Source organism: Myotis myotis, unplaced genomic scaffold, assembly GCF_014108235.1.
Source record: "Myotis myotis isolate mMyoMyo1 unplaced genomic scaffold, mMyoMyo1.p scaffold_m19_p_21, whole genome shotgun sequence".
NCBI lineage: Eukaryota > Metazoa > Chordata > Mammalia > Chiroptera > Vespertilionidae > Myotis > Myotis myotis.
In genome coordinates this window covers 4,120,093-4,146,070 of record NW_023416326.1, presented here as the reverse complement: position 1 = coordinate 4,146,070, position 25,978 = coordinate 4,120,093, and the positions used below count along the sequence as shown (strand labels likewise).

General features: G+C 51.8%; 2 protein-coding genes across 19 annotated transcripts in view; one reads left to right on the top strand and one right to left on the bottom strand.

Annotated features, from left to right (window-relative positions):
* Positions 1–20,128, top strand: part of TARBP1 (TAR (HIV-1) RNA binding protein 1) — a 71,653-nt gene extending 51,525 nt beyond the window's left edge. For 3 of the 18 annotated variants that reach the window (XM_036354517.1, XM_036354505.1, XM_036354511.1), the window contains 23 exons: positions 293–389; positions 1,434–1,523; positions 2,565–2,706; positions 3,005–3,104; positions 4,615–4,787; positions 5,694–5,791; positions 6,708–6,866; positions 7,077–7,273; positions 7,597–7,858; positions 7,955–8,143; positions 8,861–9,051; positions 9,235–9,306; positions 10,063–10,183; positions 11,040–11,150; positions 12,481–12,630; positions 13,854–13,940; positions 14,430–14,626; positions 15,712–15,793; positions 17,537–17,708; positions 18,462–18,653; positions 18,820–18,944; positions 19,334–19,470; positions 19,781–20,128. In XM_036354517.1, coding sequence (XP_036210410.1) covers positions 293–389; positions 1,434–1,523; positions 2,565–2,706; positions 3,005–3,104; positions 4,615–4,787; positions 5,694–5,791; positions 6,708–6,866; positions 7,077–7,273; positions 7,597–7,858; positions 7,955–8,143; positions 8,861–9,051; positions 9,235–9,306; positions 10,063–10,183; positions 11,040–11,150; positions 12,481–12,630; positions 13,854–13,940; positions 14,430–14,626; positions 15,712–15,793; positions 17,537–17,708; positions 18,462–18,653; positions 18,820–18,944; positions 19,334–19,470; positions 19,781–19,943 — 3,307 coding nt within the window. In that variant the 3' untranslated portion in view covers positions 19,944–20,128. Of the gene's footprint in view, positions 1–292; positions 390–1,433; positions 1,524–2,564; positions 2,707–3,004; positions 3,105–4,614; positions 4,788–5,693; positions 5,792–6,707; positions 6,867–7,076; positions 7,274–7,596; positions 7,859–7,954; positions 8,144–8,860; positions 9,052–9,234; positions 9,307–10,062; positions 10,184–11,039; positions 11,151–12,480; positions 12,631–13,853; positions 13,941–14,429; positions 14,627–15,711; positions 15,794–16,357; positions 17,508–17,536; positions 17,709–18,461; positions 18,654–18,819; positions 18,945–19,285; positions 19,471–19,780 lie in introns of those variants that run through there. The other 15 variants (XM_036354507.1, XM_036354506.1, XM_036354508.1 and 12 more) reach the window with 15 other exon arrangements.
* A 386-nt stretch (positions 20,129–20,514) lies between these two features.
* On the bottom strand, positions 20,515–25,877 carry LOC118678707 (cytochrome c oxidase assembly factor 6 homolog). The gene is made up of 3 exons (XM_036354521.1): positions 25,693–25,877; positions 24,692–24,846; positions 20,515–20,827 (listed from the first exon to the last, which is right to left on the bottom strand). Exons 2-3 carry the CDS (start codon positions 24,833–24,835, stop codon positions 20,732–20,734), a joined length of 240 nt encoding a protein of 79 aa, XP_036210414.1. The 5' UTR covers positions 24,836–24,846; positions 25,693–25,877; the 3' UTR covers positions 20,515–20,731.
* Between the last annotated feature and the right edge of the window lie 101 nt (positions 25,878–25,978).

Below are 25,978 nucleotides of genomic sequence, written 5' to 3'. Positions count from 1 at the left end.
GTGCCATAATGTATGCTATAACCACTTTAAAATAAGGCCAGTAGGTTTTTTTTATTACATTGACATGTAGGAAACTAGACTACAAAGTTGTTTTTTTAAGTGTAAAATTCTTATTTTAAAGGATCTTCATTTCTGGTCTCATTGTTTTTAAAAGAGATGTGTTTGCTACTGAAATGGCGCTCTATTAGTGACCTTACTGGGGAGTCCGTAGTGGTAGCTGTTACACCAGCCTGTCAGTAACAGCTGACTGCAGCCGTCTGTGGATGTGGGGTGAACTCTGTTGTCGTGTCAGGGGCGTCCTCCAGTGCACCATGGCCACACACCAGATCCTGCTGCGCGGGGCCGCCCAGTGCCATCTGCTCCACGCGGCCATGAACCTGGTCGACGTGGTAAGTGCATCCATTCACCCGTGTGCACGTCTTTCCGAGCGGGTGGGTGTGCGGAAGTGGACGTAGCAGGCCTGCGAGCCCTGTTCGTTTCACGGTCGGCCCCTGGCTGACGCCGGGAACGCGTACTTGGAGAGGGCTCGCTCTCGGACCCATGAGAGCGGCTCTCTGCCTGCAGTGCTCCCACAAACCACGTGGCCTGTCCTGACGGCTGCCTCCGGGCGCCTGGAGTGTGGGCAGTGGCTCTGCACAGTGTCTTGTATCAGGGACACCCGGGTCTCAGGAGCCTCCCCGGGAGGAGTTTGCATGTCGCTGGGAACTGAGACGTCGGGGGCTCCCCTGGCAGAGGACGCTCAGGCGCTGTCCCTGTCTCCTCTCCTTCCCCACACGTCTCCCAGGGAATCGACGTCAGGGATGTGTCCTGTCCTTAGTGTGTTTTTATGGAGCCCCCATAACACCGTGGTTGTGACGGGGGACCAGTATGTATTTAAGGCTCTGCGAGTCATACGGTCTCTGGCACAACCACTCAAAAGCAGCCATAGACAGTTGGTGAGTGGATGAATGTGGCTGTGCTCAATAAAACTTTATTTACAAAACAGGCTGTGGGTGGCTTTGCCGGCCTCTGGCCTAGAGCAAGGGGTCTTAGTTCAAGACTCACAAGCTTCAGGGAGTAAAAGCCTGGGTAGCTTTAAGCCAGGGGTCATTTTTTAGCTTTGAAGAGTAAGAATCACTTTTGGGTTAAGTAATAAGTAATTTCTTGTAGGAAGTTTTGTTTTTAGATAGTGACCATCTTATCTGTGAGATAGTAACCTTGATTTTAAGGAAAATACATTTATAAAACAATCTTTTATTTTACATAATGGGTTGGTTCTAATCAATATCTTCATTTCAGAAGTCGAATAATATTTTTTAAAAAATAGGTTTTTTTAAATATTTCACTAACGTACTTTAGTATACTAAGTTGCTTTTACGGTGATTTTCTTTTATTCAAGTAGAAGACTTAAAATGAGTAACTATTAAAAACACGTCTGCCCCCCGCCCCCCCAGGAGGAAGTGTCGCTGTCCGACATCTCTGCGTTTCTTATGTCTCTGAGACAGGAGGAGTCCCTGGGCCGGGGAACGGCACTGTGGACAGAGGTGAGACGGGAATGGTCTGGTGACAAGGCCTCTGAAATCTTACAAACATGTTTGCTGACTGACTCCATCACTAGCCAGTGTGAGAGGAGCATAAAGTACCTGCTGTGGAGAGAGCAGTACTAGCTGGCCTCACTGCTAGACGTCTCTGCTTGCTAAGGACCCACACGCGCGGCCTCCTTCACGGGCTGAGCGGCTCCCTCATTGGCCCCTCTGGGGGCCAGTATTAGTCTCGACTGATTTATTCACTCATCAGCTTTGTCCTTGGTCAGGTGGGGTATTCTTAGTTTCATCATCATTATGTCTCCGTACATGTATCTGGGGTTACCTTGATGGATGCAAAACTTTTTTTTTTTTTTAAATTCTTACCTTTTAGAAAGACCTAGTTATTTACTTTATATTTAACTTCATGTGTGCATTTGCACATCAAGATATATCGGAAAAAGGAAGTTGAGAACATAGATTTCACAGTTACATATGATGAAAGGAATTCTGGGAAGTTCTGTGACTTAGTTTTGCAAATCTTCTAAAAGGTGTAATGGAGAAGGGCTAGGACAGAATTTCTCTTTTAAATTAATGTATTTTAAAATGCACATAGGATAGAAAATAAACTTGTGAGGAGGCAGGGACTTTAATTATAACTTACATTTCAAATTCACATTCTCTCAAAAATAAACATTCTTGTTTTAGTACATGAAGCTAGGATGAGTTTTATTTTAAGGTTGTAATTTGTTTTACATAATGTGCTATTTTTCACAGACGTGTTCTTTACAAGAGCTTATCACATGTGCATTTTATATGAGGTACTCTAAAGGCCTGTTCGTGAAGTTGATAAAATCTCGGATGGAGGGTAGAAAGCACGCATACGTTTTCTGTTAACACTCTCTGTGCAACTTAGTTGTGGCAGAAAACGTTTTATTACTTTGTTATATTCAGTCATTTCAGTTCAGTTTGTTGTGGAAGAAAACAAATTGGCTTCAGGAAATTAGAAACCCTTTGTTCGGGTAGGTTTTTAAAATAAAGTAATAATGTTGTCTTTCCCAGCTCTGTGACTGGTTGCGTGTTAATGAAAGCTGTTTTGGACGACCCTCAACTTGTGGCTCCCTTGGACTTCAGGAGACGTGCTCTTTAAACGCTTACGTCAAGAGCCTCGTTCAAGAGTATATCACGTCACCTGCTTGGGAAAGTAAGTCTGAGATCACTTTTCTGGATTGGTGGAACCAAAGGGTTTTCAAAGAACTTTATCTAGTTTTCAGATCAAGATATGGGCTTTACCGAATGGAATGGAAAGAGAGAAGGATGGAGGGACCAGGCCTGCAGAGATGGGCTACTCATAGCTCAGTGTGTGTGACACAAGCGTGTCACCTCGGCCGCGCTCTGTTATAATTGGGTGTCGGTGAGACAGTCACTGAGCCGTTGTTTCTGAAGCCTCCTCTTTGGCAGGTTCTGTTAATGCTTTGCAAACCCGCCTGTCCTTCCTGAAGCAGGAGAAAACGGCCGGATGCCGGACTGGGCGGAAGCCAAGCTGGTTGCTCTGATGGTCTTACTGGCTGTGGACGTGGAAGGAAGAAAGGTCCAACACAGGTAAGCGCTTTTCAGCTTGAAAACAGCTTCCCCAGAAAAGGCTGCTCGGGGGTGTGGGGCACATTCAGCCTTGTCCCCGGTCGGCCTGGAACTGACCACAGGGCAGGAAAGGAAGGGCCTGGGGCACGGGGAGCACGTTAATTATAAGTTAACAATAGATTAATAGTGCGAAAGGCTCTCAGGTTGGTAAACTGTTAGAGAAAGTTAGACAAACTACAGTAATCCCAGGTTTTATATCAGAATATTAGAAGAATGGTTTGTAAGATCCTAGGATAAGATTAGATGAAGAAATGATCTATTTAATTCCTTGGTAAACACATAATTTTAAAAAAAAGGAATAAAGATAAAACAGTCTCATATTTGGAAGATGTGAGCAGATCAGTTCTCTCAGATGATAATTGTTGCAAAAAGCAGCTTCCTGAGGCCGTGTATTGCATGATATGCAGTTACTTTGGTTACATCAACTCTTTTCTAGACAGTTTTAGTGCTAGTTGGTTATAACAGTTTTTCATAGATCTTTAACACACACACACACACACACACACGGCCTGGTGCACAGATTTGTGCACTGGTGGAGGGCGTGACCTGCGGGGATCAGCTCGCTGTGGGAGTGTTGCTCATCCAGGTCAGCTGAGCGGCTGTGGATCTGCCCTCTGAGCAGCTGCTCCCTGGTCTGGCATCTTCCGTGGAGCTGGAGCACTCGCCTCTCCAGGGGACCTGGTTGGGGCCGGCCCAGGGACAATAGCACTGAGAGGCGGAGGAGTAGGCCTCAGTCCCTCTCCAAGCCTGGGGCGGCCTGCAGGAGTCCGGAGGAGGCAGCAGAGAGAGCCTGGGGTGAGGAGACCACGATCACAGCCCAGGTTCCTGCCCGTAGACCTGGGGTTTGCAGCAGGAGCAGCTGCTCATCCTGGTCAGCTGAGTGGCGCTCCCACTGTGGGAGCACACTGACCACCAGGGGGCAGCTCCTGCATTGAGAGTCTGCCCCCTGGTGGTCAGTGCGCATCATAGCGACTAGTAGACCGGTCGTTCTGGTCATTCTGCTGTTTGGTCGCTGGGCTTATATTGCTCTATAGGATATACATATATACACACACACACACACACAATGCATATGTGTGTGTGTGTGTGTGTGTGTGTGTGTGTATGTATACATGTGTATATATATGTATATTATATTTAACATGTCTCATCTCCTCGCCTTGACTAGCATGTGTGTTTTTGATTGGGAGCCAGGGCCTCGGCATTTTACTTTGCAGGTAGAACTGTGCTTCCTACTGTGCCCAGAGCGAGCACATTGGTTCTTCCTGAGCTTTTCCCCTGGTGCCTCGCTGCTCTCCCGGGAAGGGCAGACCCGGGCTCCGCCAGCAGGTCGGGGAGAGGTCAGTCCAGAGGCGCTGGTGTTGGGCTCGCCACAGGGGTGGCTCTGCCCCACTGAGTCCATCAGCTCCACGAACGACAGGGAGGTCGTTTCTTTATGCTTTGGAAATTCTTGGTGTTTCTCAATGTCTAGTGAGAGGCAGAGGACACAGAACGTGCTGAGGCTATTCCTAGAGCCCCTCCTGGACGCCCTCACCAAGTTGGGTTCGAACGCCTACCTGCCCCTGCGGAAGACGGACAGGTGCCTGCAGGCGCTGGTGACGCTGCTGCGCACGTGCTCGCCGAAGGGCGCCAGTGCCCGCGATGGTGAGGACGGTCTCTGAACTCGCTCGGTACCTTGTTGGTGTTTAGAATAAGCGGAGATCCTCACCTGGTCTCTCCTACGGGGCAGGTGCGGGAAGGGGCCAAGCGTCCCCCGGGGCTGACACTGCGGTGTTGACATCTTCTGGGTACCCTTGACTTTAGAATGGGATTCATTTGCTTCTGTCTTTTTAAAAAATTGTTTATTCCTTGATTTTTAGACCCTTGACAATGATCCCTATTTTATATTTTAAAGCAAGATCCATTTCCAGTTACCTCTGGGCTAGGTGCTGCAGAAAGTAATCTAAACCATGAGAATGGCAGTACTTTTATATTCATTTTTTAAGTATGTCCATCTCTGAGCGCCTTTAAGCAGAAAGTCCTTCCCATAGAAAGTATCGCAGAAGCAGATGGAAGCGTGGCGCTCTTACTTCTGTCCTTAGACCACGATGTGTGCGCATCAGTGGGAAGCCGTGGGCACTAGCGATGAGCACGTGAGCGTAAGCCTGGCTTCCCAGTCCTTTCCGACCACTTTCATTTGGATTGAAGAAATTTAAAGTTTTAAAAATTCTAGAGAAACACTGGTTTTAGGTAAAACCTGAGGATAATATCGATGAGGTTAGTTTTAATATATGCTTATGGGATAGGAGAGCTGGGTTCAGAGTTCTGGTATTTTGGGTGATGGCAGCAGAACCGAATGCCGCCTGTCGGGCCAGAACCCCCAGAGGGCTTCCAGGGTCAGTTCCAGGCTCCCCACAGTGAGGTGACTGTTACATTTTTAGAATCCGCTTTTGGTCAGTGGCTCACCCATGGGCTTACCATAGTTATACTTTACTAGATTGTACTAGATTGCGGTGTCTTGTACCAAACAACTGATTTCTGCCACTTAGCTGCACACTTTTCCCCACACAGATGAGGTGTCTCCTCTCCTTCAGGACTTGGTCGCGTCCGCCACAGAGAGCATCTCCAACTTCCTCCTCCGGAGACTCACTATGAATGAACTGAGCAGTGTGAGTATTCATGGGGTGACTTTCATCCTTCTTGTTTTATGTTAGTTTTTATTGATTTTAGAGAGACGGAGGGAGGGAGAGAAACACCGTGCAGCTCCCTCCTGCTCACACCCCGCCTGGGAGGTGCTGGGTGTTAGGATCGTCCACAGAGTGGTTCTGTCTCATCGCATCCATTGGTTCCACAACTGACAACCTGGGCGTGTGCCCTGACCCAGAGTCGAACCTGCCTCTCAGGTGTTCGCAGCAGCCCCCATCGGCTCTCCAGGAGCTTCCCCAGGCCCCCCTCTCACCAAATGCACTGTCACCCACCAGCTGCTAGAACCGCAGCACCTCCCGCACCGGCAAAGTGCCTGCATGAGTGGTGCTCAGTGAGACCCGATTAGGTTCCTGAAGCCTCTGCTTCCTCCGTGCCAGAGCAGGCCTCGCCGGGCACAGTGATGGCTACGGCCTAATCATCGCCATGCGGTGCCGTCCGTTCAGCATGCTCTCAGTCTCTCAAAATCCCTGGGGTGGGCACACGTGACCCTCCCCACCGTGTGGACAGGAGCTTGGGCCTCAGGAGCTGCCAGAGACCACAGAGCAGGCGGGAGGTCAAACGGGACTGAGTCCTGTTCTGCCGGGTCCACGACCCGCGGTTCATTCCGGCCCCTTCCTCTCGGGCTCGGAGAGGCCGGGGGAGCTGCTCCACTTCCGGGAACAGCTGTCAGCGGTGGTTGGTGAGGTGGCTGCGCAGCAGGCGGGTCCCCGCGGGCTCTCGGAGGAGGAGGCCTGGCTGCGTGGGGACAGCGTGGAGGGCCCCTGGGGAATGGCCTTTCTCAGCGTGTGTGAGTGCTTCACACAAACCACTTCCTGTCTGACCTCGTCGTGTTTTGACAGTCGTGGGCCCTGCTGGTTGATGTGTTGCTGTCTGTCGCAGGTTGCAGACCTGGATCGCTGCCACCTGTACCTGCAGGTCTTCGCTGAGCTGGCGGGCCTCCCTGGGAAGTGGGGGGAGCGAGGCAGCCCCATCCTGAGAATCATTGCTCCTTTGAGGAACGCATCCATCCGGCACCTGCAGGACACGGACAGCGGGCTGGTAATCTTGTAGTTCTGCGGGGAAGGCTTACGTGGAATACAGATTGATCCTAAAACGCATCTGCTGAAACTTGACTTTAAAATCACTCCCTTTGTCTGTAGTATTTGAGGAGGGTAGGGTTCCCCTCGTGTCAGGTGCCTAGGAAAGTGGCGACGGCCGTCCTCACACCACTCGGCTCCGGGTGAGTGACGGGCACGGTTTCCTGCTCAGGTGCCCACGCTCGGGAGGCAGGTGCAGAGGGCGGTCAGCATGGCCGCCTTGGCCGCGGTGTGTGAGGTGTGTGCGGCCCTCGACCAGACGCCGGAGCTGCAGCTGGACCCTCCGGATGCTGGGCCCCCGGAGCAGCTCCTCGCCGCCCTCCCGCTCGGTCAGAGGCTGCAGAAGCCGCAGCCGGAGGAGCAGAGCAGGTGTGTCCCCTCGGGGGGCAGTGTGTCCGCGAGGCGTCCTGCTGCTCGCGTGGGGAACCCAGGCTTGTTCCAGGGCATCGCCCGCCCGACGCTCTGTTCAGGGTGATCTCGGGTCCCACGTTGTTCGTCTCCGTTACGGACACCCATAAACTTTCCGCATTTAGTTTCCAGTGAGTCATGACGTGGGGGAATGACTGTCTTTACGGAAGTTAGAAGTCGAGGTGCGTGTGTTCCCTGTTTCGGTAACAGGATGCCTAGTAGGGACTTAACGGAGCTGAGCCAGACGTGAGGAAGGACAGCAGTGACGCGACTCTCTGTTTCAGTCTTCCGGAAGAACCGTCGTCTTCCCCGGGCTGGGGCCGGATAGCTGCGCAGTACGTCCACGACCAGTGGGTCTGCCTCTCCTTCCTGCTGAGGACGCACCGCGCCCTTCCCCCCACCTCGGAGGGCGCGCTCCTGGACCCCGTGCCGCCCCCCCTTCAGACGCCAGCGCGGACCCTGCAGGCTGCGCTCGCCGCCCTCACGGTCCTCCCCTCCGATCGCGTTTTGCCTGTGTTTCGCTGCATGAAACTGCTGGTTCCCCAGGTAGAGACAGTGAGCCAGGGGTTAGGGAACGACTGCAGGCTGATACCGTTCCTGAAGCTGCGTGGTGGTCATGTATTTCTTTTTCTTTTCCTCCAGCTTCTGGCCTCCTCTGAGCCAGTCTGCATAGAGGCCTTCGACATGGCTTGGAAAATTATATCGACTCTAAGCAACACTCAGCTGGTGTTCTGGTCCAACTTAAAAGCTTTTGTTCAGTTTGTTTTTGATACCAAAGTTCTTACCATTGCTGCAAAAATCAAGGGCCAGGCATATTTCAAAATAAAAGAGGTAACTTTCTTTTAATTGGGGTAAAAATACATAAAACTTCCCGTCTTAACCATCCTGAATATATGACCTGCCGGCCCCGCTCCACTCAGCCCTTTCCTGGCCCCGCACACACCGTGGGGCCCAGGGCTTTGCTGACTCGGGAAGGGAGGCCACTGACAAAATGCAGAGAAGCTGAAACTGTGCAGGGGGAGGTATTTTTTCCTCCTTTTCGCCTCTGTGGACGGTGCTTCCTGTGGAAAGTTCTAGGTCAGCGATGGCGAACCTATGACACGTGTGTCAGAGGTGACACGCAAACTCATTTTTTTGGTTGATTTTTCTTTGTTAAATGGCATTGAAATATATAAAATAAATATCAAAAATATAAGCCTTTGTTTTACTATGGTTGCAAATATCAAAAAATTTCTGTATGTGACACGGCACCAGAGTTAAGTTAGGGTTTTTCAAAATGCTGACACGCCGAGCTCAGAAGGTTCGCCATCCCTGCTCTAGGTGAATTCGCCAGTGACATCTTGTTACTGAGAAATGAAAATGCGTAGTCTGTGAGTGCTGGGCATCTTGCAAAGTTCTAATGGTAAAGCATTTTAATTTTCTGGGCTGTTCATGCTTATGTGGGACCTCCCATTTGCAGGCATTCCCAGTTTCTAGCAACAGTAGTTTCTCGGAAACAAAACAACTAGCTTGGTCGAAGGGTACAGTGACCATTGTTTTTCATTCCAGATTATGCACCAGATGATTGAAATGTCGGCTGTAAAAACCGGCGTCTTCAATATGCTGATAACTCACTGCTGCCAGTCGTGGGGAGTTCCTGCTCCAGGGGTGTCCCAGGGGTCTTTTTCAAATGCTGCCGATTACAGCGAGCTGCTCCTGGAGGCTTGTGTGTTTGGAACTGTGTTTAGGCGGGATCAGAGGTAAAGCTGTCATTATTTCAGCCTGTCCTCACTTACATTAAGTACCTACATGGGTAGGCTTGTTTTTATTTTGAGGCTTTCAATGAGCAGAATACAAAGTTTTAGTTCATTTAAATTTGGGGCCTTAATTTTTTTTTCCTGTCTAAAACATGTTGTTCTTTGTCAAATGTTTTTTATGGGAAGACTCATTCAGGACGTACAGACCTTTATTGAAAATCTTGGACATGATTGTGCGGCAAATGTTGTTATTGAAAAGTAAGTATGAGGACTTCTCACATCTTGTCATGAATGGGATGTTCACAATTTAACATCACGTGAGAAGCATTCTGTATTTGTTAAATTTTTTAAAATATATTTTTATTGATTCCAGAGAGGACGGGAGAGGGAGAGAGAGGTAGAAACATCAATGATGAGAGAGAATCACTGGCAGGCCGCCTCCTGCAGGCTCCCCACTGGAGATGAGACCACAACCCGGGCATGTGCCCTGACTGGAGATCGAACTGTGACCTCCTGGTTCCTAGGTCGATGCTCACCCACTGAGCCACCCCGGCTGGGCGACAGTTTCACTTATTTTATCTTCCCACATTCGGATACTGAACGTGCTGGGATGTAGTTTGCCCTTCACGTAGAGAACATGGAGGAGCCATTGCAGCATTGGAGGCGGAGTCTTGCCCCTGAGTGGACAGAGCTGTTCATGGTCCTCACTCAGGAATAGCTCTATGAGCTCTGACCTGTTTTGTCCACAGATGAGGTATTGCTGGCCCAGGGCCGCTGTGCGTGTGGTTTCCGTGTGCCTGTTCTGACTTCCTGCACAGGCACTCAGTTGACCCATTCATCCATGATTCCACTGCCCATCCTGAGTTACAGAGCACTGCCCTCAAGTGTGGACCCACGTAGTTTTAGAGAACTTGGGAAGGCTTTGACATTTGTTATGTTGTCTTGAAGCTAATAACTGAGGTATTTTTATGTTGTGAACATGTATTAACACAGACTATCATCTCATACTTTTAGTACCAAAAGAGAGGACCACTATGTCAGAGTTTGTGCTGTCAAATTCCTGTGCTTGTTAGATGACTCCAGTGCGTCCCATAAGGCATTTATGGAAGACCTTGCCATCAAGCTGTTAGAGAAAGTAAATGTGTTTCGTTTTTGTTACTTTAAAGCATCTTTGTTTTTGTATAGTTAACAAGTCAAAATTCAGTACAGTGGGGCCTTGACTTACGAGTGTCCCGACTAACGAGTTTGAGATACCAGCAGTCTCTCCGCCGATTTTTTGCATTGAGTGGATAGAGTAATTTGAGTTAACGAGCTCCTTAACGAGCTCGGTCTTGGAACGCATTAAACTCGTAAGTCAAGGCCCCACTGTATTTGCTCTTTTTGTTGACAAAATGTTTCTAAATATTGTTATCAAAAACCCCCTGAGACTTACGTTCCATATCTTTAGTTAAGTCTCAGTGATGTCCAACTCAAGTTGCTTTTGGGAACAAGTGTTTCCTGTACTCTAACCTTCCCTCCGTGTGCTTTCTGGTACCAGTCAAAACCAGTCACATTGAGTGTGATGTATCCGTCCGTTGTTTTATGTAAGAAATAGAGTAAAAAGCTAAAAATTTAGAAACTGCCATAATGTGAAGAATTTATTTTTTGAATCTGCAGTATTATTTATAATGAGCATCGCACTGTCTGCAGGAGGGATTGTGCAGGTATTGGTGCCTTGAGAACCATGTCCAGTATCTGTCTCCCCCTTCACCAGCCACAGAGGAGGAAGGAGGCTTCTCAAAGACTGTGTGCTGGACAATGACATAGCTCCTTTCTAGTTTTAAAAGCAGACGAGTCAAATAACAAAATGCATTGTTGTGAAAGGAAACTAAACAAGTGTCTTCTTGTCCTTCCTGCCGGTTGGAGGACCAGGGGCTGAGTTTGAAGCTGTGGTTGATGTTGTTTCGTCAGCCACAGATTCAGCGAGTGATCCCATGTTGACCCCACCCCAGGAGGCACTGGTGTCCTCGTCCAGGACGCGATGCTACGCGAACTCCCAGCAGCACCGAGTGCAAAACCGAGTGTGGCAGACCCTGCTGGTGCTTTTCCCCCGCTTCGACCAGGTGAGTAGTCCCTGCAGCTGTGCCCTTAGCATAAGGGTTCCGTGTGAATAAACTGCAGTGGAGACTGTCATGTTGCTCTTTGAAAACGAGGAAGTAATCTGCTTAGCACTTACACTTCAGTTCTTAAAAGTGAAGTCACTCAGAACACTTTTTAACAAAGAATGCGAAGGCAGTTAGGGATTGTGGAAATAAACCAGAAACTGGTTTGCCTGGGCCCAGTGACGATTCTTCCTTTCAGTACTTTAATGTGATGCTGTAATGTTCAGTTCCATGTGCCATTGAGAGCTCACCAAGCCCCCGATCCTCGGCAGCTGGTTGCGTGGAGGGCGCCTCTGTGGGCTCCGTACTGCGGACACCACAGTGGCGTCGTCTAGGAAGCAGTGACAGTGAAGGTGGGACCCAACCCGGTCTAACCCAGACGCACGCTCCACTTTACAGCCCGGCACGGGGGCTTGAAATGGGCTTTTCTGCTCCTCTTCCACCAGTTAGAACCTCCTTAAGGTACATTCTTCTTCTTTAAAATAAAGAAATACACATAATACGTACGTTTACACGCGGAGATGATGCGTTCTACCTGCTACTGAGGGATGCTCAGTTACCCGGAGGGAAGTGCGGTTCTGAAGAGGAGGATGGGGTGCGGGGGAGGACTGTGGGGTCAGGTTCTCGGCCAGAAGAACTGGTCAGCTGTGGGGCAGGCGGATGGGCAGGCGGATGGGCAGGCGTCCAAGGAGATGGGGCCGGGCCTGCTCCTGCTGGGCTCCATCTGCCGCCTGCTGACTTGGGCATCTCGGCACATGTTGATCTGAATCCGGCCGCTTACCAGATGTGTGGCTTGGAGACAGTCACTTACCTTTCTGAATCTTTTCTCTTCCCTGTGAAAATACCGAGAATAAAAACCTTCCTCACAGATTGATGTCCAAGTAAAACGTGAACTGTCAGTAAAAGGACCTCATCATCATGCCTGTCAGCAGCTTTTAAGGCCATTGTTAGCAGAGTGGTGGATCCAAGAGTTGCTTACAATGAAACTTTAAGCTGTGCTTTTTTTAGCAGTATTTTTCAGTGCATTTTTAAAGTTAAAATTAATAACCAGTTTCAGAGTTGCTAGGAAACTAGTTCTTAATTGTTCCTACCACAAAAAAAGAAATAATTATGTGATGTGATAGAGTTGTTAGTCAATGCCACGGTGGTAATCGTATTGTGATATGTCAACGCATCGAGTCAGCATTTTTATCCCTTAAATTTATACATTGTTATATGTTAATTATATTTCAGTAAAAATAAATTTAAGACCATTAATAACCATAACACAATTTAATTTTATTTTTCTCAGAATTTCTTGAATAGAATCATTGACAAGATCTTTCAGGCTGGCTTCATCAACAGCCAAGCGTCCATCAAGTATTACATTGAGTGGATTATTATACTGATTCTGCACAAATTTCCTCAGTTTCTTCCGAAGTTCTGGGATTGTTTTTCTTGTGTAAGTAAAGGAGATTTCTTCCCATTTTTTAAATTAACAAAAGATGTGGACTGTGCTGGGAGATGGTTTCACTTTCATTAGTTGCTGCTTGACTCTCAGTTGCCCTGGCCCAATTGTGTTGACATCCTAGGTTGTGTTTGGAATTAACTGAAGAGACAGACATGCCTGGCTCACCTTGAGAGCTCGTCTGCTCTAACAGAGTAACGATGGAAAAGCTTTTGTTAGTAAGAAGGGAAATAGGTCAGTGCTACAGTCTTACTTACCAAGTGGTGTCTGATCTTAGAAATAAGAATGAGGAAGAATTAAGTGTGCTCCTTACACTTTAAAGACATTTCCAGTAGGTAAATTTTAGACGTCACCTAAGTCGCAGCTTTAATGAGAATCTTCAGGGTCTCTCTCACCCAGCTGGGAACAGACGTCAGTTTATTCCATTCTATTTCATGTCCCTCGTCCACCCCCCCGCCCCCAGCATTTCCTGCACCCGAATCATCTCTGAGGAGTTGATACAGGATCGTGATGGGTACGATGCAGGCCTCTGCTCTCAGTCGGCCATACTCGGTCTCTCCTTCACCAGGTGCCCCCACAGCTGCTAAAGTCACTCGTGTCCACCCTCTGTCCATGGAGCTGCCCCCCGAGCTCTGTCCCTCCTGCAGTCACCCCCTCACGGTCACAGTCAGGCTCCTGAGAGTCCGATTTCCACACTGAGTCCCCGCCTCCTCCACCACTGGAGCTGCAGTGTCTGCAGCCTCTTCAGTCTGTGGCTTCCGTCAGTTTATCATCACAAATTGATGTGATTCCCAATGACAATTAGTGGGAAGGTTTCTGAACCCACTTCAACGCTCTCCCCTGGCTTTTCATCCTGGATTTTCAAAGCCAAGGCCCCCTGAACGTCGGAGCCCTGTCCTCGCCACTCGCTGCCTCTGCCTCCACCTGCCTCTGTGTCTCTGCTGGTCTTGCTGTCTGCCTGCTCGCTCCCTGCTCCCCGGCTCCTCCCCTCCAGCCAGTGCTCACCCTGCAGGCCTCACCGCCCCCCAGATGAGCACCCTCACCCACCACTCACTTCCCAGGAAGTTGGCAATGCCTCACAGTTGGCTGGTTGCGTGTACTGGCATTTGGTTCTGTACCTGGGCTGCAGCTGTGACCAGGAGAGACTGCCCCCTGCTGGCCCCGCATGTCACATGGCACAGAAGCCCTGAATGACGTTTTACCTGATTTCTTTTCAGGGTGAAGAACACCTTAAAACGAGCATTTGTACGTTCTTATCGGTTTTGTCACATTTGGACATCATTATTCAAAACCTTCCAGAAAAGGTGAGTTTAAATTGTAAGAAGAGTTTAAACTTGACTATCAAAATCGAACTTTTAATATTTGTCCTAGTTTTTGTAAGTGTAACATATCCCTTATGTCTTCTGCAATTTCTCCCAGTGAGTCCAGCTGGCTACAAGCCTGTTGGGCGGGGTACTCTACCATATTGTTGGGTCTTTGCCTTGACCGTCAAGTTAGCACGTGGTACAAATAGGACGCTAAGTTATTTTAATTTGCACACGTGCTGGAGGGTGGGCAGTACCGCGGGGTTACGGGATCTGCCTCTGGGGACCGCGTGCCAGCACGTCCATCTGTCTCGGTTGGAGGGTGGGGAGCCCGGAGCCCGTCGGGGACGCAGTGATGCCAGGTCCCCCTTGCGGTCACCCAGCCACAGCCGGTGGCCACTGAAGAAGTGATTCCATGCCCTGGCCGATTTGGCTCAGTGGATAAAGCGTCGGCCTGCGGACTGAAGAAGTGATTCTTCTCCTCTGCAGAGGCTGGCTCTGAAGCAGGCCCTGGTCATCGCGCTGCAGTGGGGCTTCAGCCACAACTTCAGTGTCCGCCTGTACGCGCTGGTGGCGCTGAACAAAGCCTGGGGCATGTGTAAGACGCTGCGGATGGGGGAGCTGGACGCTCTGGCGTCCGTGATCGAGTCCAGCCTCAGTCAGGTGGAGAGCACGCCGGGAGCAGGGTAAGCACACGCCGGCAGCCCTCTGGTGAGGCGGGACAGCTGCAGGCGGCGCCCCTCGGCTCAGCTGAGGCCACGTGGGAGCGCAGAGCCGGGTGGCAGAGCTGCCGGCCGTTAGCTGTGCAGGGTAGGTGCAGTTCGGATTGCTGGCGGCTCCCCTGACCTTGTAGAACTGCTCCTGTGGATGGAGGGGCGCGTGAGCAGGGTGTTCGTTACAGAGCCCCTCAGGGGAGGCATCGCTTCTGCTGTGTCTAAGGTGGTGTCTCACTGCGTTATCATTACTGACCCACCACCAGGAGTGCCAGGGCTCACACAGCGCCGAGACCCAGGCCGCAGGGGTCCACGGAAAGGTCTCTTCCCATGCTCAGCGCACTCACTGCTTTACATAAACCCGTGCACAGAGGCTGGAAGCAGCAAACGGGGATGGAAGTCAGTGCCATGTTGTCGGGCCTCTGCCCGACCAAGTTAGCCCGCAGCAGACAGGGCGCTGAGTCAGCGCTTCGCCTGGTCAGACGAGAACCCTCTCCAACCGTGACAGGTGCACCAGGAACCCCAGATCTGCTCACGGGAAACCTGTGGTCTGTGCGAGTTGGTACCAGTTTGGCTGTGAGTCTTAGCGCAGAAAAAGGGACTTGGGCGACGCTTTTCTCTCCTCAGCAGTTTATGCCAGAGGCTGAAGGGTCCCCCCAGACCCCTCACACTGCTCCCTCTCGGAGCCCCTCCGCCCGGCAGTCATGTCTGCCAGGCCGGCGTCTGCCAGGCGCTCCAGGTGTTTCCTGTTGTCAGGTGCCCGTCACCTCGGATGGGGCTCAGGCCTCTGCACCCCTAGAGTGACCCCCACATGTCAGTGCAGACCTGGGTCCCATTCTTGTGAGTCATATGACTTTGAGAGAGTTACTTGTTTTGCATCTCATTTCAGAAGGTCAAACGCAGTGTCAGTTTCTAAAGTGTGTTGACCTTGGAGATAGAGGTGTATAAGCCTTAGGATAAAACACACTTCCCTCCATTCTAAACCCTGCGGTGGGTAAGCCAGGAAGGAGCCCGATTCCCCTCCCTTGCCTGTGCCTCACGGTGTTTCCCACCCTTAGGAACGCCAAGAGGAACTGGCAGCGCATCCAAGACCATTTCTTCTTTGCAGCGTTTCACCCGCTTCAGGACTACTGCCTGGAGGTGAGCACCATCCCGCAAATGCTCTTGTCGTTAGTCCTGACGCTTCCTTTGCCGTCGTCGTTGAAGGGTGACGACTAGCTCACCCTTCCCCTCACTTGCTTCCCCTTCGAGCTGTGAAGCTCTGCGTTTGCGTCACTGTATGCAGACGAGCTGCCTCATTCCACGCCGACGCAGTGAGCCTGCCAGTCACTGTCACAGTCTCTCAGGTAGTCAGGCTGTACACACGGGAAGGGCAGCGTTTAACTGAACAGAAACCTGTTCTGACACTGAAAGGGAGTGAGTGAGAACACTTGTGCAGGTGAGATTCTGTGGTCACGAAGCCCATTGTTAAAAGAACAGGAAGATGGACTCTTGTTAATCACCTTGTCTAGGTCCTGGGGACTGAACCTGCATAGCAGGCGATACCCCGCCTCCCACATGTGCTCATGTAGTGAACTTCAAGAACCACGGACAGGTCTATTACAACTAGCCAATCAGCTTGATATCTAAGTGACTAAACTTTGTAGAAATGGCATTACTTTCTCTCTGAATTAAAACATTCGACCAAGTTCTTTTCCTCTGAAGAACTTGGACGTCTCAGCTGCTGTGCACACTGACCTACTTCGGTGGGCCACTAACACCCCGCCCTTTAAAAAGGACAGCTCTGCGCTGTGGTGGTCGTCACAGGACATGAGCTGCTTTCCGTGACGCCACAGCAGACATTGCCCAGGGTTTTCAGATACTTCACCCGCTGTGCTGTGTCCTCGTGCGCAGGCGCACGCCTGCCTCCTCCTGCGGGGTTTAGTGCCTCTTAGGTCACGTCCACCTGCCCACCTGCTACTGTGTTCCCGCAGGAGTAAGTCCTTGCTTTCCTTTCCTGCCTTGGACGGCCTCCCCCTCGTGTGGTGTATTTCACTCCCACTCCCAGTAGGAACCCTAACTCTGTGTCAGACTCCGTCTCGTACATGTGTAGCCATATTGGACCCTAACTCTGTGTCAGACTCCGTCTCGTACATGTGTAGCCATATTGGTACCCGCTTACTATCTAGTTGCAATCATGATGCTAATTTAAATGTACACAGATGTTGCATGAAGAAAACCATATTCATTCTAAAGACTTTTATGAAGACTTGCATGTTGATCTAAACTTACTGTTTCATTTTAAACTTGCCTATTACCTGTGCTTCCGCTCCTCCTGGCCTTTGACCTTTGGCGATTCCCTGGTTCTCAGTTCTAATAGGTAAGAAAAAGAAAGGACTGTTTACGTGATGACTCAACTGTTTCCACTGCGCAGTTTACAAACACTTTCCATGAGCTGTTTTACCCCATTTTAGCCACACTTTTCCAAATGAGGAGGTGGGAGCCAAGGGAGGCTGAATGGCTTAGCTGGTGGCAGTGAAAGGGAGGATTTGGCACCAAGAGAGCTTGACCTGTTGCTTATGGAGAAGGTGGTGGTCAGTCAACAGCACGTGTCCACACGCTGCCCAGCACCAGCACTGACTCCAGACGCTCTGCCTCGTGCAGAGCCGTGGCTGTTAGCGCATTAGGGACGCGTGTGCGAGACCTGCTGCTCGCCAGGTTCTGAGAAAAGCCGGTCAGACACATAGGCAGTTGCTACAAGACAGAAGGTAGGTAATTTGACCGGATAGCATAGTTTGGGAAAATACATTAGTAAGAATAGGCTATACTTTAAACAGTTATGTATTTCTTTGCTCTTTTTATGTTTTTAAGGGGGAAAGTTTAGATTTTACACTTTTCTTTCAGACCATATTTCACATCCTTCCGCGCCTTGCAGGCCTTGTTGAAGACGAGTGGATCGCCATCGACAAGTTTGCCAAGTTCACGGACCTTCCCTCGGGGGCAGGGGCTCATCGCTACCTTTCTGCGACGCAGCTGCGCGAGCTGAGGCCGGGGGACTGGGCTCAGCAGGACGCAGGTGACAGAAGTGTTCCCCTTCCCCACTGCTGCCTGCTCAGGCCGTGGCTGCGGTGACAGCAGGCGGCTGATAAAAGCTTTCACGAGGGCTCCCCGTGGAGAAGAGGCGGTGGAAAGTGGTGTAACTGACAGTACTTTCAGGGGCCTGAGCTTTGCTATGAAAAGCCAGGAGCCTCATCTGCTTCCTTATATATTACTCTGAAATATCGTTCATATTCAGTTTCCCACTATATATTTCTGTAAAATATAGATTTTAAAAGGGGCCAAATTATGGAATTTCTTGCCCCGTTTAGGAGTAAAGCAGAGCGCTTGGTTCTAGTCCTCGCTGGTTGGCCACCACTTCCCATCGCCTTCCTCCCCGGCTCCCTTAGGACCACCTCCCGCTGCTCTCCCTCAGCCACGCTGCCCTGAGCCATCCAAGGGCCAAGCCCCACCATTTTAAAGCCACCACTGACCCTAACAGCTGTGTGCCGAGGTCTGCGTTCTCGTCGCCAGCCCACTGGTTCTCGTTCCGAACCCCTAGCCACGGCCTCACTGAACTTCAGGTCTCCCTCTGCCTGGCTCTCCCAGCGCGGGGCACTCCATAGCTCTGTACACTCCATGCCTCCCAGCTGGACTCACCCGCCGTCACCCTCGCAGGCCGTTCCTTTCCTGTCCTCTCGGTGAACTGCTTCCCCTGTGGCTCTCGCAGTGACGTAATAGTGCAGAATATGAGGGGACTGGTTGCCATGGGGGATTCTTCTTTCCTGCCCAGGCTCTCACTCGGGTGAAGCAGACAACCAATCCGAGTGGACTGACGTTCAGAAGAAGGTGATCCCGTGGAGACACGCTGCTCCCGACGCCGACCTGGAGCTGGCGTTTCAGGATCGCGCCGCCAAGCTCGGCAAGGCCATCAGCCGCCTGATCGTCGTGGCCTCCCTCATCGACAAGCCCACCAACTTAGGAGGTAGCCGTGTGTCGGGGCCTCGCTTAGACTCTAGATCCTGCCAATGGCCCGTCAGCACACGGCCGTGTGGGCTGCCTTCCAGGCAGGACCCGCTGGGGGGGCCACGGGGTGGGGGACAGTGGGCCCACCCTCGTGCTGCGGACGGTGATGCCCCCTTGCTCCGCAGGCCTGTGCCGCACCTGCGAGGTGTTCGGGGCGGCAGCGCTGGTGGTCGGCAGCCTTCAGTGCGTCAGCGACAAGCAGTTCCAGCAGCTCAGCGTCTCCGCGGAGCAGTGGCTGCCTCTGGTGGAGGTGGGTGGCAGTGACTCACTGTGTGAGTGGATTGGCTCGGTCTGTAGTTCTCCATCTTCGTGTATCGGCCCCTTTGCAGTAATTTACAGTAGCCCCGCCTTTAACACTAAAGTAAAATGCGGCCAATGCTGTTCTCCTGCTCCTTTATCATCTTCCACGTGATCGTGTTTTTAGAAATCAATCATGCAGGATTCCTTTCAGGAAAACGTGCCTTGCTGGTGTAGGAATCATTTTTATACATTTCTGTGCTGTTGGGGGAGTTCTTGTTTATAGTGTCTACTCTTTTTTAAAAGACTTAAGCTCAGTTTAGTAAGTTTTTTAAACTCTGGTTTTACTCTTAGGGCTGTGACTGAATGACTTACTCTCTGCTCTTTTAAATGGGTGTGAAGGTAAAGCCACCGCAGCTGGCGGGCTACCTGAGGCAGAAGCAGGCGGAGGGCTACACGGTCATCGGTGTGGAGCAGACGGCCCGGAGCACGGCCCTGACGCAGTACTGCTTCCCGGAGAGGTCGCTGCTGCTGCTGGGGTGAGAACCTCCTCGCAGCTCAGCCAGAAAACGGTTCAGAAACCGTAGTTTATCGGACCCTCACGGCACCTGACACCACCTGCGCTCGACCCCGTGACCTGATGCTTCTGGGAAGCCCCCCGACCTTTCACTTCATTTCACCTGTGGGGTGCTCAGGGGCCACAGGATTGCCCCATACGCTTTTTGTCCTCATTTTCCTTTCTCCCATTAACCGGCATTTTCTCAGACATTCAGAGTATTAACATTCAGAATGCCTGAGAAAATGCCGGTTATTACAAGGAAAGTAACCTTTCTTCTCCCCTTCCACCAGAAATGAGCGTGAAGGCATCCCTGCCAGCCTGATCCAGCAGCTGGACGTGTGTGTGGAGATCCCTCAGCGGGGCATCACCCGCTCGCTCAACGTCCACGTGAGCGGGGCCCTGCTCATCTGGGAATACGCCCGGCAGCAGGGCAGGCGAGGGGCCCAGGCGTGAGGGCCCCGCCCTCTGAGAGCTGTCGCTGCTACTGACACGGTTAAAAGTATTCGGAAAAATGAAACAAGTTCTGAATTTACTGAAATAATGTGTTTTTTCCTTATAACTTAATGCCAAACTTTTTCATGTGCCTTAAACATATTACTATGGGTTGTCCTCTTTAATAAACATATTTAGCTAAATTGTATTGCTTCTTTAGTAAAATGTTTTAAGCAATCGTGGAGATAAAACTATAGTTTTAAAAGATCATTTCTTTCCTAGAAACTACTTTTTTTCTTAGTGAAGTAGGTAGGAATCCAGTGTAGTAGTGAATAGAAGTGAGAGAGGACAGCCTCACCTTGTTACTGATTTTTGGGAAAAATCATTCCTCGTGCCAACACTGAGTATATTAGCTAAGCTGTTTGTAGACAGCCTCATTTTAGCTGTCTAGTTTAAGTTCTTCCAATCACCATTTTTTTGGTGTGTGCTGCTATTAAAATGGTCACTCCTAGGATACATATGACAACCTGTTTTTTTCAGTATCTACAATATTTGCCTAATGCCATCCTCTAACCAAAAAAATAGGTACATGTATTTTTAAAATAGGCTTTAATTTTCTTCTTAATATAGATTTCTTACTAAATTAAAACAGCATATTTCATACCACTCTTTCAATTCTCCACTGTCTGACCACTTTCATTATTAAGTCACATATGCAGAAGCACTGATGTCTACCAGCTCTCACAGTCCGTGGGGCACTGGGAAATGTCCAGAAAGAAGAGTCTACCTTTCGGAGAGGCCAGGGCAGCCTAGGACTTGGCAGAGGTGTTTGGAGGCTGGAACTGTCCTGCTTCAAATTTCTCTTTAAATTTTAAGTAGTCTCTTCTTTTGTCAAAATATTTTATCTGTTGAGAAAAAGGGGTTTGAAATAAGGTCAGGTTATGCAGCTTGGGTAAACAACAGCACGGATTTAAATGTAACAGATTATTCAATATAAATTGTAGAAGTGACCCAAGTCATTTATATTCTAGAACAGTGGTTCTCAACCTTCCTAATGCTGTGACCCTTTAATACAGTTCCTCATGTTGTGGTGACCCCCAATTTCATTGTTACAAATTGAACATCATTAAAGCATAGTGATTAATCACAAACACAATATGTCATTATATACGTGTTTTCCGATGGTCTTAGGCGACCCCTGTGAAAGGGTCGTGACCCACAGGTTGAGAACCGCTGATCTAGAACCATTTCACAGCAGTGCATTAATGTATAAAAGTCTTGGAAAAAGATGTAGACTAATAAGTCACAACCTTTTTGGGTTACAGACCCTATTGAGCACTTGAACAAGCAATCAAAATCAATTAGGAAATAAAAAAACTACCATGAGACAAATGAAACAACTTTTCAAAATTTACAGATGCAGTAAGAGCAGTTGTAAGAGGGAAGTTCATAGCTATACACCTCAAGAAACAAGAAAAATCCCAAACTAATTTTACAACTAAAGGAACTAGAAAAAGAACAACCACCCCCACAACACCCCCCCACAAAAGAAAAAGATCAATGAAACTTAGAGCTGGTTCTTTGAAAAGAAACAAAATTCAAAATTGACAGACCTTTAGCCAAACTCATTAAGAATAAGACCCCAAATAAAATCATAAATGAGAGAAGTGACAAATGATACCACAGAAAATATAAAACGTTAAGACGCCAACAAATTCAGTTTTTCTAGAAGCATATAACCGCCCAGGACTGAACCAGGAGAAAATAGAAAATCTGAACAGACTGTTGACTAGTCATGAAATTAAAGCAGAAATCACAAAAACTCCCAGCAAACAAAAGCCTGGGGCCAGACGACGTCACAAATGAACTCCACCAAACATTTAAAGAATTAATCCCTATCCTTAAATGACTTCAAGAAAAATCAAAGAGGAAGGAATGCTTCCTCCTCATCCTAGGAAGCCAGCATTGCTCCGATACCCAAACCAGATAAAGACATGACACCCCACCCCCGCCCCAAAAAAATTACAGGCCAATATCCTTGATGCGAAAACACTCAACAAAATATCAGCAAGCTGGACTCAGCAATACCAGACTTACGGCCTGGCCAGTGTGGCCCAGTGGTAGCGGGGACTGGGAGGATAAATGGCAGGTGACGCGTGTGAGGTGCGCGGAGCCTGTTAGCTGTGACCGGGGCGCAGGGACAGAGGGCGAGGCCTCCGGGTGGCACCGGCCTGTGTGTGGACGGAGAGCAGAGCAAAGAAGCCACCGGCCGGCTGTACAAACTACCCATGCAGAGCACAGCGCCGCCCCCAAAGCAGGGAGAGGGTCCACAGCCCCGGGCTTGAGGAAAGGCAATGGGGGTCGGGGGGCCCAGAGCCGCCCCCAAAGCAGGGGAGAGGAAGGGTCCACAGCCCCAGGCTTGAGGAAGGGCAGTGGGGGTCGGGGGGCCCAGAGCCGCCCCCAAAGCAGGGGAGAGGAAGGGTCCACAGCCCCAGGCTTGAGGAAGGGCAGTGGGGGTCGGGGGCCCAGAGCCGCCCCCAAAGCAGGGAGAGGAAGGGTCCACAGCCCCGGGCTTGAGGAAGGGCAGTGGGGGTCGGGGGCCCAGAGCTGCCCTGAAAGCAGGGAGAGGAAGGGTCCACAGCCCCGGGCTTGAGGAAGGGCAGTGGGGGTCGGGGGCCCAGAGCCGCCCCCAAAGCAGGGAGAGGGTCCACAGCCCCGGGCTTGAGGAAGGGCAGTGGGGGTCGGGGGGCCCAGAGCCGCCCCGAAAGCAGGGGCAGGGAGGGTCCACAGCCCCGGGCGGGAGAGGGCAGTGGGGGTCGGGGCCTGCAGCGCGCTGACCACGGGGGCAGCCCAGCGATTCCCGACCGCGCTCATCCACCAGACACCTGCGAGCCCCAGGGCTTTTAAAAGTTTGGGTTCCATTTCCACAAACAGACGAGGGCTGGGACATAGCTACTTGTTTTTTAAAATCTCCACCTGATTCCTCCATGCAGCCTGCGTGGCAAATGATGGCCAGACTGTCGGGGATCTCCTGGGAGAATGTGGGGGTGGGTGAGGGTGGGGCCCACCAGCACCCCGCTCTTCACCTACGTCACCCCCACCTCCAGGGCCAGGTCCTCCCGTCCTCAGTCCCCTGCTGTGCTCAGTGCCCACAGGTGGGGGGGGGGGGAGCAGAGGGAGGGGCGCATGGGCAGTCATGGTATCAGGGCCTAAAGCAGCGGTTCTCAACCTGTGGGTCGCGACCCCGTTGGCGGTCGAACGACCCTTTCACAGGGGTCGCCTAAGACCAGCCTGCATATCAGCTATTTACATGACGATTCATCACAGTAGCAACATGACAGTGATGAAGTAGCAACAAAATAATGTTATGGCTGGGTCACCACATGAGGAACTGTATTTAAAGGGCCAGGAGGTTGAGAACCACTGGCCCTAAAAGGACTCAGGTGTGATGTCAGCCCAAACTCGTAGTTTTCACCTCCACTGAAGCCAGTTCTCCTCTCAGTGACCTCAGGGGAATCACCGGAAATGCATTTGGGGGGCCTAACTCATCTTCTAATCCAATCAGCAAGCCCCACACATGCCAGGTTTCAGCTTATGCCAAGTCAGACATGGGACCTTCCTAGTAAGTCCACGAGATGGGGTGCATCCAGCTGGTTTTACGGACGAAGAGGTCCCCCCAAGGCCACCTGTGTCCACTGAGTCACTCCCAGCCTGGCCCCAACAGGACCCGCCCTCCATCACACCCTGTGGTCTTCAAGCCTCAGGCTCCTCCCCAAAAACCAGGTGTGAGACGTGAAGACCCTAAAGCCACTCCGCCTCTAAAGCGATCTGTTCTCAAGCCACCTGGGAGACGGGGACCGGCACGTGCGTGAAAAAGCAGACAAATCAGTTCAGACCGCCAGGCCGCCGCCCTGACCAGCACGGAGCACGTGACCTCCACGCTCTGAGCTGCAGCTGCCACCTCCGCATTGCAGCAACAGCACTCATTTTATTTTTTAAATTAATTTGAGAAAGAGGAAGGGAGCGGGAGAATCACCGATCAGCTGCCTCCTGCACGCCCCCCACGGGGGATGGAGCCCACAACCCGGGCATGTGCCCTGACCGGGAATCGAACTATGACCTCCAAGTTCATAGTTCAACGCTCAACCACTGAGCCACCCAGGCCCGGCATTAACGAAGGCGTGTCCCCAACTTACAGGCGATCGCCAATGGGCTCAATGCTGTGGTTCCCGCCCGCCGCCCCTCCCTCACCAAGGACCCGCAGGGCAGGGCGGGGACACCTGTCAGGGAGGCCCTGGGGGCAGAACCAGCCCCAGGCACATTTCCATTACATGTGGGGTCTGGGTCGCTGTGATTTGGGGGGGCACCTGGGCATGTGTTCTTTGTGAGGGCAGCTCCAGGCCCATGAATGGGCCTCCTCCTGCCCCAGATGAAATACTGCCCCGCAGGCAGCCCCCGGAGAAGTCTCCCGGTTTAGCGGGTGGGTTTTGGGGGCCACGTTCACGTCTTCGTTCTGTTTTTCAATGATCCTTCGAGGGTCAGGGGACGTTTCCCAAAGGTCGGCCTGATGCAAGCCAACGGCCTGGCTGACCGCACCGGGTGCCCTCTGCTGCTCGGGTCCCTGCGGGGCCCACATGCCCCGGCCAGCACCTCATCTCGCAGCCCCCAAATCAGCACCTGCCCCCCGAAGACCCCCCCGCCCCCCGCGAGCAACTTCCGTGCGTTTCAAAGGCAAAGAGCACCCGGTCCGTCCACCGGCCTTCGCTTACCCACTGCTGCGGGCAGCTCGCCTCGAAGGAGCGTCGCAGCGCCTGGCACCGGGAGGCGTCGTCCGCGTGCTCGTCCAGGCACCTCCAGAACTCGTCCCGGGCGCCCCAGCAGACCTGCCGCTCCTTCATGGTCGGCGCCGCCATCCCGCGGGCTCCTGCCGGCGAGCAACGCGGGCCGTGAACGAGGAAGGAAAACACGGCGCTTCCCACCAGCCCCGCTCTTCTCAGTTGCGCCTAGGCGTTTATTTTTTTTATTTTAATTCAGTGGTTCTCAACCTTCTGGCCCTTTAAATACCGTTCCTCATGTTGTGACCCCCAACCATGAAATTGTTTTCGTTGCTACTTCATCACTGTCATGTTGCTCCTGTGATGAATCTCATGTAAATATCTGATCTGCAGGATGGTCTGAGGCGACCCCTGCGAAAGGGTCATTGGACCGCCAAAGGGGTCGCCGCGACCCACAGGTTGAGAACCGCTGTTTGATGTCCGAGAAGAAGGGAGAGAGAACCATGGACCGGCTGCCTCCTGCACGCCCCCCACTGGGGATCCGGCCGCCACCCGGGCACGTGCCCGGACGGGGAATGAACCCTGACCTCCCGGTTCATAGGTCAACGCTCCGCCCCGGAGCCAGGCCGGCGGGGCTGCCTGAGGATTTCCATGGAGCAGCTGAAAGTAATCAGCCCGCAGCGCCCGCACCGGAGCAGCTGACCGCGGGCTGCTGGCAGGCGGCGGGGGTGGGGGGAAGGGGGGCCGGGCCGGCGCCACGCCCCCGTGGTCCGGTCACGGAGGGGCGCTCGCTTACTCTCCAGCCAGTGTCCCCGTCGGTAAAACGGGGCAGCGGCGCCCCCTTCCCCAGGTGCTGTCCGCACCAACCCGCTCTCCCTCCAAATGAGCGCGCGGGGCGAAATCAACCCGCCGGACGCGGCGCGCCCACGAGGGATCGCAGCTCGCGAGAGTCGGCGACCTCCTCGGTCCCCGCCGCCGGCCCACAGCAAACTTGCCTCTCCGTCCGCTCCGAAGGGAGAAAGGGCGACGCGAGCCGAGTCCGGGCGCCGCCGGGGTCACGCCGCCCCGCAGGCTGGGCTCAGGCACATAGACCTCGGCACCACCAGCCAGCAGTTCGCCCGGCGGAATCGCTGGCCGCGCACTGACCCTCACGGGCCGCCGTCGACGTGCCAGGAGGCGGGACTTCCGTTCAGCACTCTCATCCGAGGTGGGACTTCCGCCCTGCTGGGCGAGAGAGCGGTGCCTGGAACTAGGCCGCCGTCCTTTGGCTCCGCCCAGCGG